General features: G+C 38.6%; 1 protein-coding gene across 1 annotated transcript; it reads right to left on the bottom strand.

Moving 5' to 3' along the window:
* Nucleotides 1-4,501: 4,501 nt before the first annotated feature.
* Nucleotides 4,502-16,506, bottom strand: LOC131684041 (putative peptidyl-tRNA hydrolase PTRHD1). The gene is made up of 2 exons (XM_058966552.1): nucleotides 16,210-16,506; nucleotides 4,502-4,787 (listed from the first exon to the last, which is right to left on the bottom strand). Exons 1-2 carry the CDS (start codon nucleotides 16,387-16,389, stop codon nucleotides 4,617-4,619), a joined length of 351 nt encoding a protein of 116 aa, XP_058822535.1. The 5' UTR covers nucleotides 16,390-16,506; the 3' UTR covers nucleotides 4,502-4,616.
* Nucleotides 16,507-18,800: the final 2,294 nt, after the last annotated feature.

Below are 18,800 nucleotides of genomic sequence, written 5' to 3' on the forward strand. Positions count from 1 at the left end.
TAAGGCACCCGCTGTGGAATCGATCGCAAAAACAAAGTTCATATCGGAAAGTCTCCCACAGCGATTTGAACTGGTTTCATTCTAGTTTCAACTTTCAAGTATCCAAAATCAGAAAGCAGCAACTGCTTTTTTATATTATTACTATTCGCCACAATCGGTTCTAGAAACTGGTCGGTCGTCAGTTGTATCTGCGGTATAGATCTCTGGAGGTCGTCGCAAAACGTTCAATTATCAAATGAGCAAGTGCCGTTCAAACTGTCAAACAAGGAGAAAAATTATTAATCAGCAAATTTATCTCCGCCGAGCAGAGCATCAGTTGTAAAACTCACCGCTTGATGGAGCTTATGGCCATAATTTGCAACGGAGACAAGTCACAACCACTGCGCGCCCGGTTCGTTTTGCGACAACAGGACGACCTTGCCGGCGTCGTCGTTGAGTCATCGCTGAGATACGCGCATCGGACTTCGTTTAAGGGAGCCCTCTGCTGGGAGAACCGCTGTTCTGATGGCCGCGTGCAGTTTGAGAGCTATCTTCCGACCGTAATCTTCGTGATCGAGAACCTACGAGTAGCACCTACAACGCGTTCATTACTTCATGATGATGGTGAAGATACGCGCATATTCAGAGTCGCAGTTCCCATGTGATGTGAATCAAATATTCTATCATGCATAGATAAACAACACAATACTGGGAGGTCCAATGAGTGAGCTTCCATCAATAAATGCACCTTATCTCATTTCACAGTCACAGTATTTATTTAAACTGCACTATATTCCAACATGGCGCAAGATGCAACCGCGTGAAGAATTCCGTACCGCAGCGAAATTATTTCTTACTTTAGCGCATAATTATTGTGCTACCTTTTAAGCGGCTTTTAATTTCAATTTTGATTGAATGAATCATACCTCCTCATATGCTGTGTCGCGCAGCGGTTGATCTGCAAGCTTATTGCGCGTGCATGTCTGTCTGTACAGTCTGGGACGGATGTGAAATGTTTGTTTACTTCGCCGATGCACTATAGCCGATGCTGCGCGCCGCCACAGGAAGGACATGGCCTGTGTGATTTTGACCATATTGGGAAAATTGAAACTATGCGACTGGCTGACTGCGGCTTCAATTTGCGCACTTTGGCGGTTCAATGCAGGGGGAAAATATGAATATGTAGGCACTGCTTGTATGCAATTGAATTAAATAAGATGGTCCAAATTACAGGCTAATATTGCGAACTAAACTGAGCTGAAATTGAAAGCAACCAGTAAAATTAAGTAGAAGAGACCCTCGTTCTCTAATTGCGTTACACATGTGGCGCTAGTGGAGGTAGTGTTCAAAGCAAGTGTTTTTTCGAATTTGTTTTTTAGGCATACAGAGCGTTTTTGTACATACCTTTTTCGAGAGTTGTCCTACAGGAACTGTAGAGCTAGGTTCTCGGAAGGGCTCCCCGTCAGAATTACTCACTACAATTGAAGATGAGACGATAAATGTCACCAACTAAAACACTGCTTAAGACCAATCACAGCGGGTCTTGATTCTGAATGTGATATTCATTGTACGGTGCGTAGGGACTTCGCGATCTTGTGTATTATCGCGAAGGGCTCGATCGTTTGTACGTTAATGTGTTCGATCGCGTGTGCGTTTCTATGTCGCGTTTACTAACGTGTATGTATGTGTAGTTCTTTTAAAGGCAAAAGACATAGACGATTTTTAATCCAATTTTCCATTCATATGTCTGAAGCCATTTGGAAAATCAAGATGGCGACTTCCCGTTCAATGAAATTCTCTAAAACGCCATCAATCTGAGTATTTTTGGAACGGGATCGATGGGACGACGTCAGATATCGATGTTTAAGGCCATTTTGAAAACCAAGATGGCAACTTCCGATTCAGTAAAATTCTCTTAAACCCCATAAATATGGGTATTTTTGAAACGGTATGATGAGCGGACGTCAGATATCGATGTTTAGAGCCATTTAAAAAAACAAGATGGCGACTTCCGATTCAGTGGAATTCTCTAAAACCCCACCAATGTGGATATTTTATGAACGGTATTAATGAGTGGACATCAGATATCGATGTTTAGAGTCATTTCGAAAACTAAGATGGCGACTTCCGGTTCAGTGGAATTCTCTAAAACCCGATCAATGTGGGCATTTGCAACAGGCTTGACGAATAGACGCCAAATACCAATATCTGAGGCCATTTGGAATACCAAGATGGCGACTTCCGGTCTAACGGAATTCTCTATAACCAGTATGCATATTTTCAGAACGCGCCTAATGAGCCCATGATAGAGATGAATGTCAGAGGCCATTTTGAAAACCAAGATAGCGACTGCTGGTTCATTGGAATTTGCTAATGCAGCATCAATATGGGTATTTTTAGAACGGGATTGACGAGTAGATGTCAAATATCGATATCTGAGGCATTACCAAAACCAAGATGGCCTGTTCGGTTTAGTTTAATTTTCAATTACCAAAACATTGTGAGATTTTTTGGAATAGCGATGATAAATAAATACCGGATGTCAATTCCGGAAGTCATGTTTTAATCTAAGATGGTGACTTCTAGTTTAGTGGACATCTCATTCATCTTAATAATACAACGATGACCTGATTTTATTATTCCCCCTGACTTTATCAGTTTTTCGATTCGATTATGAGCCTCGAAAATACGCTCGATGAGCTCTAGCATACGAACCAGCTCATATTCGAGTAAATCCATTCATGAGCACATTTTTCGTATTTTATAAATGTTAATGACGTCAGACATCTGGAAACTGCATATTTGTCAATCAAGTTCCAAAACACTCCACGTTGTCTGAGTTATACAGAGTATCGCTAAGCCTATAGTTGCCATTTTGTATTTCAAAATGGCCTCAGACATTAATCTCTATCATGCGCTCATTAGGACCGCTCTGAACATATGCGTACTGATTGGGTTATAGAAAATTCCGTTAAATGGAAGTCGCCATCTTGGTATTCCAAATGGCCTCAGACATCCATATTTGGCATCTACTCGTCAAACCCGTTGCAAAAATGTTCATAGCGATGGGTTTTAGAGAATTCCACTGAACCGGAAGTCGCCATCTTGGTTTTGAAAATGGCCTCAAGCATCGATATCTGGCGTCTACACGTCCAGCCCATTCCAAAAATACCCATATTGATTAGGTTTTAGAGAATTCCGCGAAGCCGGAAATCGCCATCTTTATTTTTAACCCATTCATGCCCATGTTGTTTGTGGACAATGTTTGTAAACAGCTATAACTTTTGATTGAGGCAAGATTTGCTCGCAAAAACAAGTAAGGCTAATAAATGTGACTATTGCCTTTCATTTGAGCATTAACAGTTACAAGGATCAGCGGTAGAACTGAAGTTATTGCAATTAGCCTGATTGGATTCTGCTGGAGCAGTGCTGCCAGGGACAGTTTACGTTGACGACGGAAAATTAATTTTTCGAATATCTTCGTAATGGTGCAATATCTTTGAAAACAGATAAAATTTATCAATTTAGTCTGTCTTTGGCTACGTTTTCCATGCAATTGGACTATTGTAAATATTCTAGGAGAATTGTATTGACCATTGGAAGGTAAAAATTGGAAGGCTTCTAGCACTACAATGGAAGTACCTATATTTATGAAAAAAGACTTTTCGTGTTTCTTAATCTCACCGTTTTCAAGAAAAAATAGTTTTGAAATCCTACATGCACTAGAAAAAAGTTGGGCATGAAAGGGTTAAAATGGTCTCAGACATCCATATTTGGCATCTACTCGTTAATACTGTTCCGAAAACAACCATATTGTTGAAATACAGACCAAAAGAAATTCTCAAGATCCGACTTTTCCATTTTACCAAAACTCTTCTAAGAAATTAGAATAAAAGCATGAACCGTGCTACTTGCAAAACCCGTGCCAAAAAAAACTTGTTCAAAAATTGTCTTTCTTCAAAAGGACATTTTTTCATAAAACTCCAAAATCACTGCTTTTCCTAAAATCGTCTAAGTCTTTTGCATTGAATGTAACGCGTTTTTTGCACGGTTTTCGGAATTAACGCGGTTTTATTATTTATTAGTGTATTAGTAAGCAAATAACAGTCGAGAACCTGTGGAGCGCAGTCCCCTCCAAGATGTGCACGAAAGATACGTGATATTGGGATACATTTCGGCATGCTTTAGGTGATTAATGGCTTTTTTTCTATCCTAAACCTTCAATTTTGATTTTACGTTAGGCAAACAAAAACTGTTCCGTAGGTGGCCTATCGCCACCTTTCAGTTTAAATTTTTCGTAACCCAACGGAGCAAAACAAGTGTGCGGGTTGTTTTAAAAATATGTCTTCGGGTATATTTATATTTTTGCCGGCCCCGAAATGCGAAGACCTTACGTAATGGAAGAGAAATCACACCTCACCAAACCGTTCCTTCTCACTGCCGCACTCTACACCCATCCCACTACGCGATCAACATTAAAAATCTGAAGCAATAAACCTTCAAAGCGACCAACTATTTGCGATTCGGTTCTGAGAAATTTCCCATTATTTATTCCCAGCCACTAAAATAAGCAATGTATTTTTTGGGAACTTTTTCCATCCTCCTTCTCTTTCCCGTATGACCGACTTTTGTTTCTACTAGCTGAAAAATTTGAATTTCTTAACATACTGTTTAACGTCCTTCTTCCTGTAGGGCCTCAGTGCTATACATGTTGGTACATTTTCCGGCTGCTCAATCCATAGTTTGTGCTTGATTTCATTCTGTCGTAGCACTTCAGCCAGGCTGATCAGCTTCTCGGCATCCGGAGCCTGTGGACGAAAAGAATGATATTTAATATTAACTAAAACATTTCGCATGTTGGCAGTGTTTCGAACGTTATGTGGGAGATCGTTTCCTCAGTTTATAAATAACTAGGTTGGAAATGTTCAACCCACGCCGCCCTGGTCCAATTCTTTAACGACACTGTTCGCCCATGCTGAGCTGATCCGTTGAATGATGCATTGGAAACGCAATTGACCTGGAACAGAACAGAGCACTACGGACAGTTTTTTCATATTTTCCTTTTGGTTTAGCGAGCTAGACCAGTGAGGAAAAATTTTCCGACAGCGTGGGTGCGTTGAAGCACATCATCGGGGGCGGTTTGAAAAATGTGGAGCAAAATCGAAACGTTCGTTGAAAAATTGGATGCGTTTGGGTGGTGGGTGGATTGGATGTGGTACCTACATACAAACAAATGATTTCTGGGGAGATAGAAACGTGCGGGGAAGATTGTAGATTCGCAAATGTTAAAAATATTGAGCTATGAATCTTACAGGCAAAACTTTTTAATCAGAATGAATAAAAAAAGTTTTTTCAAGGCTCGGAGTTTGGCTTCCTGTATATGCTTGAGCATAGCATCTTATATTTTGTAAATCAAAAATGCGATGAAATATTCATCCACATGGAAATGCATATATTATTTTTTTGCGTATGAAATCAACCTAGATACCCTGTGGTATCCGACAAGCCGGTCATTTCCCAGCCAAGATTTCATCTGTTCCTGCTCCGTATGTTGTAGGAATGGATGGATGGACTAAACAATACCAGCTATCATGGGGCTTTCCCTTACTATTGAATGTCAAACGTTTAATTCCTCACAAATCACGATATTCAACAGTATTTTGATTTTAAATTTTATTTCATGTAGACAATAGTCAAATGAAAATTAAAAAGATAATAATAATAATAATAATAATAATAATAATAATAATAATAATAATAATAATAATAATAATAATAATAATAATAATAATAATAATAATAATAATAATAATAATAATAATAATAATAATAATAATCTAGCGCTTAAAAAAAATTTGCGAAAAATTGTCGATATCTTACAATAAAACGATTTCCATGCTCACAATGTTTACGTTATTTACCCGGTCATTTTCGTAAGCGTCACATAAAAATCCGTTGTTAGAACCAGGAGTGTCTGGTGAGACTTTCAACGTGGCGACACATCTTTTTTCGCCTGGCGCGGGAAAAATTGATTTTAACACTACTACAGAGTCGATTATTTTTCGTGCTGGGCCGGACCGGTGTTATGCCGCAACAAGGCGAACCCCAGCAGTCACAAAAAGTGATTTTTTTGCTTGTTTATTTGACATAGCTCAATGCGTTAGCATAACTGAGCCGTAGGTCTTTAATGATTTTTACAATATGTAAAAATTAAAATACACTTTCATGTGACCATCGGGTCTTGTTGACGCAGCTTGCTGCTGCGTGTTGTGATCCTCTTCCTTGGTGGTGAAAAATAGGGTGTGTTGGCTGCCGCACCTTGGGGGTTATTCGGTACGTCTTCTCTCGTATTTTCGTTCCCGTCCATGTCGTCATCGGTACTGCATTCATGATGTTCACGGTCCGATGTTCTTGTTCGTTTCTTGCACTTACGGGTTGCTGTTGTAAATCCTTCGTCATCGGTATTTGATTCTTTCTTGCTGTTGGTTTTTGGTTTAGAGGTAGTTGGTGTAATGGTTGTTACTGCGCTGTTTGAAATGGCAGTTGGTTTGGGGGTACTGGGCCGGATCGTTGTTGAGCTGGTGTTTGTTACTGCCTGGTCCGCAGTCATTGGTTTAACAACCGGTTGTGGTTTAGCATACGATGATTGTATACCGGTTTTGGTCGTAGCAGGTGGAATTTCCTTAGCAGTCTCTGCGCAAGGTTTTCCATGGTGTAGCGGCTGATCACAATACTGACATGTAGGAATTTGCCCTGGGTACGTGATTAGTGCTCGTGGAGAATATTCAACACCTTGAGATGATGTGCATGTGAAAGTCAAATAAGAGGGAATAGGTTTTGTCGGACGCATTCTCACCACACGAACACTGTTGCGGAGTCCTGGGAAGAAGTTCCCCCAAGTATCTTCCGTAACACTATTCACCTCTCTGTATTGTGACATGATTTTTTGATAACGGAGGAATGAGTACCTGGTGCCAGGTCATGTATCTTTATTTCAATACTGTCAACATCTATATACGTTGGGATATTGTATAAAATGTCATCACATTCGACGACGTGTTTCATGTTGTTCTGGGAAGCGAATGATTCTGTTTGACTAATGTTTTTGAACAGAATCAGTACCGCATGACGTAAATGATGGAATTGCACCGCTTTAACTTCCGCTACGTTGAGCTTCATGTCCACTTTCAACATTTGCTCCACTTCACGAATTGATTGTCTTACCGGACATTTCGAGAAGTCTACAGCAACACAGTTTGCACGCAACGGGACATACTCTTGCTATGTATTGTCAGTCATTGTTTGTTCACGTTTCACACACTAGGTAGAAGGAACCAATTTTTGCCTTTGCAAGTAGACCAAGCAGCGCGCGGGTAAATTTGATTACTTGCCCTACTATAGCATTACTTGCCCTACTATAGGAGCGATTTCTAGCGTCTGAACTGAGCGAGATGAGAAACCGAACTGACAAAAAGTGCTGCCTATCAGACGATATTTTTTTACATTTTAACGACATTCAATTAGCTAGAGATTACTGGGTAGGGAAAGTTATGAAAATTAGAGCCATAGTACTCAAGTGAGAGCAAGGATGTGAAGTAAACAGATCGGAAAACTAGAAGTGGCAGGGTCATTAGAACAGGCTTAATATCGTACGGGCTTAACTTTTGTCTTCTGCTGATGAGGGTCGAGCTTAGGCAGCATAACTACGAATCACCCGAGTTCACCAGCATGTGTCTTGGCATAGACAGACTTGTCCATATTTATCGTGACAACCGTGGTGCGGAGGTAGTTTGAAACGGGGCTGTTTGGCATAAAGCCATTTGGCATAACGTCGTTTGGCATAATGCCCGTTTGGCATAAGAAAAAAATGTTAGTAGGTCATTTGGCATAATAGCCATTTGGCATAATGGTCGTTTGGCATAAAATGTACAGGATATTGAATGCTATTGCGGTCGTTTGGCATAATGGTTTGGCATAAGAGCCATGTGGCATAAAGTATGAAAACACCCGTTCAAATGTTTATGGCGTTTTGATTCACTGAAATAAGTACGATTCCAAGGACTGCTCATGTTTGAAAGAAGGAATAAACTTCAGTGAGACGAAGAATATTTTTGTGTCAGATTGATTACATAGAAAACTAAAGTATGGAATTTGTGCATTGAGAATATTTGCATTTAGAACTATGTTGGTCATCTTGCATGAAAGTTAAAAAATTTGTGAAATGTCATGCAACAAAAAATCTGTACAGGTATACCTCGATTTAACATACTCACTATTTAACATACCCTCGATTTAACATACTTCGATTTAACGTAATTTTTACCTCGATTTAACATACATGCAAAAAAATTTTAATGTCAATGTTACTAAAATGAAATGTTAAGAATCAATATCAATTTTATTCTATGATCCACTTCCAATGCTTAAAGAAACATAATTTATTTTCTTTTTTTCGTTAGATTAAGTTTAAGATTCTGAGATACAAAAGCATTCTTATTTTGACAACGCACAGTAAAGTTCACGAATTTGTGGTTCAAGTTATTTCCTGATAATAGTTTTATGGGTTTTTATGTGTAAGCTAAAAATAGATAACTGGAAAGATATGGTTGATGGAAGGTATAGGGCGGTGACGAGATACTGGCGGACGGTGAGTAGGGCATTGCAAAAAAAATTTTTTTTTGAATTCTCAAAGGCCCCCCATCTCATATTGTGACAAATGTCAAAGTAAGCTCAGATGCCAAATTTCACATCATTTGGACAATTTTAGACCCCCGCCCACTTCGCTTGAAATTTTTTGAAATTGGTGCTATGGGAAAATATGGAGAAAAAATACATTAAATGCTATAACTTTTGAAGTAGCCATCAGAAAATTAAAATTTATATCTCTTTTGGAAGGAAATAATCTAAGTATTTGAATGGAGATATATTTGTTTCTGGAAAAATACGGGAAAGTGGGGTACTGGGTCATTTTGGCCCCAAAATCCCCTATTTTTAATGATTTTTCTGCTCCGTGATGCAAACCATTCATATTTTGTAGTTTTTCTAATGTAAAAAAAACTCAGAAATCGAACGGAACCCTTTTGACCTTAGTCCGAATACGAGAAGTTGGGGTTAAATGGCCTTTTGACATTCATATTAAACTTCATCATTTTCTCGTGAATATATCTCTATTATTCTTCACTCAATTTTCATAAACTATACCTTGTTGAACGTGGAAAATTCTTAGGATTATAACAAAAATAGATTCGTTACCGGTAAAATTCAGGAACATCAAATTATCTGACATATAGTGTCGATTTCACATTTTTATCATAAAATCGCACATATTAACTCCATTTAACAACAAAATTCTTATTTAATTTACTACTTTTAGTGTAAAATATGCTTAGGGATCACATGAGAAAAGTTTCATTCCTGGAAAAATAGGGGAAGTTGAAGTATTAGGACAAATAATGAAAAAATGAGATTTGTAGAGTAAATATCAAAAAGTTTGATGTTTCTGAATTTTACCTTTAAAGTTTTTATTTTTGTTTTATTCCTCAGAATTTTACACGTTCAATAAGTTACATTTTATGAAAATTGATTGAAGAATAATAGAGATATATGCATGAGAAAATGATAAAACTTAATATGACTGACAAAAAGCCCTATAACCCCAACTTCTCGTATTCGAACTAAGGTCAAAAGGGTTCCGTTTGATTTCCGAGATTTTTTACATTAGAAAAACTACAAAATATGTATGATTTGCCTCACGGAGCAGAAAAATCATTAAAAATAGGGGATTTTGGGGCCAAAATGACCCAGTACCCCACTTTCCCGTATTTTCCAAGAAACAAATATATCTTCATTCAAATACTTAGATTATTTCCTCTCAAAAGAGGTATAAATTGTAATTTTCTGATTGCTACTTCAAGAGTTATAGCATTTGATGTATTTTTCCTCCATATTTTCCCATAGTACCAATTTCAAAAAAATTCAAGCGAAGTGGGCGGGGGTCTAAAATTGTCCAAATGATGTGAAATTTAGCATCTGAGCTTACTTTGACATTTGTCACAATATGAGAGGGGGGGCCTTTGAGAATTCAAAAAAAAAATTTTTTTGCAATGCCCTAACGGTGAGTCCCACTAATAGGCATTGGGGCTGTAGCAGTTATTACGAAACTGTTGGAAATTTGTAATGAAGTCATGACAGTTCCTCGATGTTAACGCACCCAACTAGAGCTTGAAAGAACGTAGGGTCGACAACTTCATTATGGATCGATTCCTCTTGCAAAAAAATGCAATATACGGTAATGATGGAAGATAAAAGTCTTCCTTCAATGTACAACTCCTGGTAAGGTCACGATGTTTATTTATCAATACCGGTGCCAGTCATTACTTAATCTAAACAGAGGAAGCACACAAAAGCAATGTTAGTCCGACACTGATTGTGATTATATTCTTCATATATTACTGCGTATTCTATATATCTGTATATATTACTCTCAACAACTGCAAGGGTAGAGAATGGTCGTTAGTAGAGATTGGGATTCGAATAAACTGTACTGGCATTTGCGTACGATTTAAGATGATCGAAGACTCTGGATACTTGCCCCCCAGGAGTACCATAATAAATGTTCACGTTTATATAGAAATCTAGGAGATAGATCCAATAAATAATAAGCTAATAAAATGTGTAAAAAAGGAGATAGATCCAAAAAAAAAATGAAAAGAAGATTTCCGTCTTTGTCGCCTGTTACAACGTGGGAGCAGGAAACCAGTGGATCAATTCTTGGCTTTAGACATCACATGCTACGCGGCTATTTTGGAGATCGATAATAGTGACATCAACATTCCAGTGAATTCCACCTCCTCGTCGTACATAAGGATTAAACTTTTTTTTAAACATTTTTGTATTGCAATTAAAATATCTTATTGATTCTGATGAGTTCGACTTTTAAACTAAGGTATTGTATCTGTCGTGTACAAAATGATTTAATCCAACTTTTTCCTTGAGGAGAACTATACATACTACCCATGATCGCATAGTTGTCCCGTTTTCTATGGGATTTCCTATCTTTATGGGACTGATATGCGATCATGGGCAGTATAGCGCTACAATGGCTCGATTTGGTAGTTTTTTTTTCTGCAAGTAGAACTTCTGTGCTTACAAAACTTCGTGACTAGTCGTTTGCTCGTGAACTCAAGTAGTGTTCTCATTTGGAGTTCTGCGATTATCTGACGGACAGGTTGGTCTACCAAGATAAAGATGAGAAAAAATAGAAACACAAATTTTTTACTTACTAAAATTAGGCATTGTGCTCTTCATGCACACAATGGTTAATCCAACTTTGTTGACTATTCTTATAAGTTATCCTGAATTCTGAGAAAATTTTGCGACGAACTTTATGAAATGAATATCTGTTAGAATTGGCGAATACTTGGCAAGGTTAAGTTAAATATGTCGTTTATGTTCAGAAGTGCAATCTAATTGTTTAATTGAGAATATGTGGTTTCTATGTCACTGTTAGGTGGATACAATCAGTAATATCCTCGTAAATATTTTGTGTGATGAATAAAAAAATAATTCTAGTCGAAAACAAATATTTCTTTTGTGTTTCGATTTTACATAAAATTCGATTTAACGTACATGATTGAATCGGAAAATGTATGTTAAATCGAGGTATACCTGTAATTGTAATCTGCCAATGATAGGCTATTTTAAAACTAGAGATCTCATGTCAAATCAATTAGAGGGAACGAGCGAAGAAGAACCATTGTATTAACCATTCAATTTACGAATATTTGGATTGCTATTAACTAACTACTTTTTATACAATATGAAATCTAATTCGAGATATATAGTATTTTGCTTTCCGAATGTTGACGTTTACTTTTGTTTGCTGTCTAAATTGAAAAGAGGGAAAAATCTCGACTAGTTCATATTCACAAGAAGAAAAAAGCTCAAAGCAATAAAATTAAAAGTTAAAAGCAATTTACTACATATATGTAAAAGAAGGCAAAATCTCAGACGCTTTAAGTTATTATCGAAATCAAAAACATTCGAAGAATTGACAATATTCAGAATAATGTAAACTCTTAGAAATTCATAGTTGCATTTAAAATGAATAAAATTCAAGCAAATTTTCATGTTCAATAGAAAGTGGCAAGCTAAAGCGCAGTTGGCTGCCTAGCAGGTCTTTTAGGACAAATTCAGTGTTGACTGTAGTTTTATTGTATTTCCGGAAAATTCAGGCAATTCGTGGACAGTCGTCCAACTAACTAATTTGATTCGCTAGTTGGACCGAAAATGCATCTGGTCAAATCTCTAATTATTGTCAGTTTGATTGGCAAAATGAATTTGACATGAGATTTTGACATTCAGATCCAACTATCGGAGCTCCAAATAAAAAGTGATCCAGTCAAAAATTGACCAACCAGTGAATCACGACTGTAGTCCATATCGTGCAATGATAATTCGGGAAACTGCATACCAGAAAATTACCAATTTTGTATCCTATTATTTCGGTTACATGTTAATCAAATAGACCTGAGAAATTAGGTTTAATGTCTATTATGCCAAATGGCTTTATGCCAAATGGCCATTATGCCAAATGGGCATTATGCAAAATGGTCCTTATGCCAAATGGCAAGCTATCTTCAATTTTGTTTTAATCGATTATGCTAAATGACCTTTATGCCAAATGGCTTTATGCCAAATGAACACTTGAATCGCGCTATGGTTATGCCAAGTGGCTTTATGCCAAATGACTTTATGCCAAACGACGTTAGCTAAATGACTTTATGCCAAATGGGCTTCCCAGGGCACGGTTTGTCCCGATCGACCAACGGTGTGTTTGGAGCACAATGCTCGTGGTTAGCAGGCCAGAACCTGCCGATAGAACTGAATAATTTTTTTGATGTCCTTTGCATGGTATCTGCTCTTCTTTCCTGTTAGTATATCCTCTAGCTTCTACCAAAGATAGATTGGCTCGGAAGGTTTCCTTAACGATGCCCGATGTGAACTTCGGATCCAGCTTCTGGTTGACGCGGCACATCTTTGACGACAGACCGAATGTTCTTCGCCACACCAGGTCCACAACCTTGAATGATACTGTACACTTTCGGAAGTCGCAGCGCTAAAAAATAAAATAAAGAATAAAAAAATATAACGCTGATTCGCCTTTTCGTGGTTGTTTTGTATGCGTTGTGCAACTAACAGCTCAATTCGCCTGATCTTCGATAACCGCATGTCCTATGCCATCCTTACCGTTAAGTTCTTGCTTTGTGCACAGGTGCGTGTGGAGAATCAGGTTTCTACCGAAATTTGCAGCGTGTAGACTTATTCCGATCGCCTCATGTTTAGCACTGTTGATGGCCGCGGTGGTTGCAGAGAGCTGCTCGTCCCATTCTCGGTGTTCTCCATCTAACAAGGAATGAATACATGTTACTAGGACCTAACTGTTGACCCTTTCCGTGTTGGTGACCATTGGACAGTAGGACGCCGTCTTCATGTGGGAGATGTTGTGCCGTGACAACAGCGATATAAATGTCATTGGCTCAAATTGCTTTCGTTGTCGGAAAGTACTATCCGAGAGCGTAAAAATTAAAAATGCTTCCTTCTCCAGGAATTCCGTCGTTTTCACCGAATCGGCGCTGCGCAGCGGGTGCGACGATGGACCTACAAAGTCCATCGAGACCAGCTCCCATGGCAACCTAACCGGTTTGAGCTTTCCCATTGTTGTCATCATCTGCGTTTTAAGTGCTTTGCTGGTCTTGCACGCGTCGCAATCTCGTACGTACTTGCTGATCTCCAGCTGCATTTTTGGCCAGTAGAAATGAGATTGTATCTTCTGCCATGTTTTGTGGAAGCCAATGTGTGCGACTGTCGGGGAATCATGGAACCTCTTTATAATATCGTGTTTCCCATTTCATCCTTGCAAAGACAACTCTTGTACAGTTCATTTTTTGTCAATCGAAAGTCCGGGAAGTTATCACCGTTCTTTACAATACGTTCTCGTAGGTTGTTATACCAACCATCTTTGATTTCTTCCGGTGCGAACACCATGCTTGCAACGATCGATAACGCATCCTGTACAACGATTCTCGACAACGCGTCCTGTACAACGATTCTCGACAACGCATCCTGCACAACGTTGATACATCCCTTACGGTACTTGATCGCAAAGTCATACGCGTTTAATCTTAACAGCCAACTACTAATTAGCGTCGTCGGGTTTTTCATCGACATTAACTTAAATCAACGCCGCGTGATCGCAGTACACCGTAAACCGTATGCATTCAATGTATCTCCGGAACTTTTCAATCGCGTGGATTACGGCCAAATATTCCCGCTCTGTCACAGAGTTTTTTTTCAGATGATGACAGCTTTTGAGAGAAATATCAAGTTGGATGCTCTTCTACATCTATACTGCCCATAATCACAAGTCAGTCCCATGTTCTATGGCATACCCTATCTACATGGGACTGACTTGCGATTATAGGCAGTATATCCTGCGTCAGTACTGCGCCTATTGCCACGTCGCGAGCGTTACAAGCATCCGAAAACGGTTTCGTGTAATCTGGAATTGCCAATACCGATGCCGACACCAACGCTGCTTGAAGTTTCAGGAAAGACTGTTCCGACAGCGAATTCCAACAGAATTTACTTTTCGTTAGTTCCGTGATTGAAACAGCGCCGGTACCAATTTCAAAGACCAAGGAACCTTTGAATTTCCCTTCTAGTCGATGAAGAAGGGAACTTAATGACGCTTTCGATTTTGTCCTCATCCACTTTCCAACCGCCTTCATTTAGGTTGTAGCCGAGGTACTTGATTTCACGCCGGCAGAACTTCGATTTTTCCATTCCATTCCATGCCGTCAAATTTGCGTGCCGTAATCGTATGGCTACCTCCTCGAGCGTCTTTATGTATTCCTCGAAAGTCCTGGAACACATGATGATGTCATGTAGTGTATATAGTATATTTCCGACTCCATGTCTGCAAACAGTCGCGTCGTCAAACGCGCTAGGGCTGGCTGACCGTGCACAGACCAAATGGGACAACTTTAAATTGGAAGTGTCCTCTCGAAGGAACTGTAAATGCAGTCAGCGGTCTCGAATTCGGATGTAGCGGCAATTGCCAAAACGGGGGAGCTGGTTGGAGATAACAAGGTGTGTTGTCTGCTATCGCTTGCTATTGTTGCGCTGTTTCTGCCCATTGGTACGCCTAACTGTTGTTTTTCTCCATCACTTCAGTCCACCACTCTGTTTAGTATACAGTTCCCATCTCATTCCATTACTTTGACCAACGTCTGAAGCGAACTGTGCGCTTCCGCGAACCCATCTGGAGGTTCCAAAATTGCTAAACGGAATCGATTATGTGCGATACGCGACCGAAACTGTGCGAGCATTTCTATATTGGCGTCTGTAAGGGCGACACTAACCTGCTTATGTAATTCGTGAATCTGGATTTGATTTGGATTTCCATGCTTACTGTAATGCCGTTATACGCATAATTGTCTCATGTATATAGGGAATCCCATAGAACATGGGACAAATATGCTTATAACGGCAGTGTAGGGCTTACAGCGTGTTTTGCGCTATGTCGTGTCACATTTCATTCTGCATCCTCGTAGTAAGGCAAAGGCTTTCCGAGTGATGTCGTTGACTTGAGTAGTCCAAGAAAGATTGTTGTCCATTCGGAGACCAAGATTCATTATTTTTTCGGCTATCGAAATCTCCTCACAACGAAAACGATCTTCGATTGAGCCGCTATCAGTCTTGCAAAAGATGATCGCTTGTGTTTTCTTCGGGTTGGGAAAAAGTCCATTGGAGGCTGCCCACTGTTCGATCGAATTGAGGTCTGCATTCACCGTATTGATCAACCCATCGATTTCTTCAGTTCTTCCGGATATGTAAATTTGCAAATCATCTGCATATAGCTGCTAATTAGAGAACTTCGGGTAGACTGTTTATGTAGAGGATAAATAACAACGCGCTCAAACATGGTAATATCGTCTGGAATGGACTATATCCCGGGCGTCACAACTTCCTGCTTTTTGTTAATAACTTTCCTTGACCTGGTTCAAAGTCTGTACTAACAGGTTATCGTGCTCAATAAAATTACAAAATTACTAAGTTTGAAAAACTTATAACCATTCCGGAATGGTAAAATATTCCCTAAGTCAGGCTATGGCACCATAATTTTTAGTTCTAAAGCAATCTTCCACGAGAGATTACTGCTTTACTCACCACCAGCACCACCTTATGCATGTTATCCAAATCCTCGAAATACTCCACCGTAGCTGGATCGCCGGCGTACAGGTGAGCTACAGCGGAAACAGCATGGCAGCATTGTGCTATAACGGCACCTTTTGGCCAGGTTTTTGCAATCTCACCATTCACCACCACATACTGAACTAACCGGGCCATGGTTTCTACTGAATATTTTTTACTATTCAATTAATTGGACACAATCCAACAAAATAAATGATCATGACTTTAAAAGCCAGCCGGTTAGAAAACTAGATTGTTTATTTACAACAGAGATGCCAGGTACTTTTCTCAAATGTCTGCAATAAAAATTTTAAAAGTCTATGAAGAACAAAATTGTCAGGGAAGCTAGTGTAATCAAAGGCCTCTACATTCAAAAATCTGTAAATATCTGCAACAAAACTAAAAAATCTGCAAATATCTGCAACCAAACTAAAAAATCTGCAAATATCTGCGTCATCGAAGAAATCTGCAGCTTAAATTAAAAATCTGCGAATTTGCAGACTTGTCTGCAAATCTGGCATCTCTGATTTACAAAAAATATGCGGGTGTCACTCACGGTGTACAATAAAAGGTGTCCACATTTATCGTTTTCTATCTCTGCGATGATTTTGTAATACGACGTAACCCGAATAGAATTTTACAGTAGCATGTACCCTACAAACAATCATAAAACAATAAATATAATAGTTATTACTGTTTCAACATAGTTCGCTGCAGAGTTCTTGAAGTGGATTTACAATAAAATTTCATGTGACATCCAATTTTACTGTTCAGCAAAAAACTGATACAGTAAATTCACATTAAATTTCACTGTTTTCGAGAAAAACAATGTATGGAGAAAAATCAATTTTTTTAATGTTATGATACATAACCACCCCCCTTTTTTATTGTAAAAGTCGATTTTACATTGAAATTTACTGTAAAAACGTTAAAGTTTATTGTTTTTGTATTGCAGCATAACACTAGAATTTACCGTAAATATTATTGTAAAATTACTGTACTGTCAGAGTGCACAATATGGTTTTGTTATCGTACATTTCTAGATGCCTTTACCACAGATAACAGACGTTTAGACTTGATTTGAAATGTGCGTTACCCGCTACTGAAATTCTGAATAAATTAGAAAAAGAGATTATAAGTACTAGAGGTCGCATGTTGCTTCTAACACTGAAAATTTATCATCTCGCTCTCACATATGCTAGGCACATTAGTTTGACACCTATTGCCCCGGGTACACACATGTCACAGCTACATTCGACTTTTACCAGATTTGAAATATGCAATGTCACTTAGTCCGGTCTAACTTAACAGCGACCAAATGTTTGTATGTGGCGCAGTGATCGATGCAATGCAGTTGGAGCGTAGCTGTCAAAGACTTATAGCAAACAGTTACGTAGATCGTAATAGTGAAACTCTGATTTCCAACGCTTAACAATTTGAAAATTGTAGCCTAAATTTGTGTTATCTGCACAATTTCCATATCTTTATCAATATTTGGTTTATTGACAATATTTCTGCTCTTGTTGGGTTCGCTTAAGGGGAGGTTCTCGTTCAAATATCCAAAAAATTAGAAAAAAATTGTGATTTTTTTGTGGGCCAATGAAAAAACATGGAAAAAAAACAGTTTTGGTATTCAAAAAGCTCATATTTTCGTCTTGGTTTACACTTTTTTTCAAGACGAAAAAACGAAATGGCGTTCTGTCTAAGGTTGGGTGCGCGTGGAATTCCAAAACTGCATACTGCTTGCTGCCTCAGGAATATGAAATACAAAAAAATAATAAAGGGTTTTAAAGTAAACTAAATTTATTGAAGAAATTTCTTAAGAATGGGTAAAATTTGAAATTTGACGTTATGATGCGATCTCAAACTTTTAGATCGGTTTTTAGCCCTTTTTTGCACTTTAAGGCTTCACTAAAAATAATAAATACAACGAATGCCGTTATACGCATAATTGTCTCATGTATATAGGGAATCCCATAGAACATGGGACAAATATGCTTATAACGGCAGTGTAGGGCTTACAGCGTGTTTTGCGCTATGTCGTGTCACATTTCATTCTGCATCCTCGTAGTAAGGCAAAGGCTTTCCGAGTGATGTCGTTGACTTGAGTAGTCCAAGAAAGATTGTTGTCCATTTGGAGACCAAGATTCATTATTTTTTCGGCTATCGAAATCTCCTCACAACAAAAACGATCTTCGATTGAGCCGCAATCAGTCTTGCAAAAGATGATCGCTTGTGTTTTCTTCGGGTTGGGAAAAAGTCCATTGGAGGCTGCCCACTGTTCGATCGAATTGAGGTCTGCATTCACCGTATTGCTCAACCCATCGATTTCTTCAGTTCTTCCGGATATGTAAATTTGCAAATCATCTGCATATAGCTGCTAATTAGAGAACTTCGGGTAGACTGTTTATGTAGAGGATAAATAACAACGCGCTCAAACATGGTAATATCGTCTGGAATGGACTATATCCCGGGCGTCACAACTTCCTGCTTTTTGTTAATAACTTTCCTTGACCTGGTTCAAAGTCTGTACTAACAGGTTATCGTGCATAATAAAATTACAAAAT

Source organism: Topomyia yanbarensis, chromosome 2 (assembly GCF_030247195.1).
Source record: "Topomyia yanbarensis strain Yona2022 chromosome 2, ASM3024719v1, whole genome shotgun sequence".
Classification (NCBI taxonomy): Eukaryota; Metazoa; Arthropoda; class Insecta; order Diptera; family Culicidae; genus Topomyia; species Topomyia yanbarensis.

Coding starts and splice junctions, on each gene's coding strand:
- LOC131684041 (XM_058966552.1), bottom strand. CDS start 16,389: ATGGCCCGGTTAGTTCAGTATGTGGTGGTGAATGGTGAGATTGCAAAA. Junction 4,788..16,209: donor TGCATAAGGTGGTGCTGGTG/GTGAGTAAAGCA, acceptor TTTCGTCCACAG/GCTCCGGATGCCGAGAAGCT.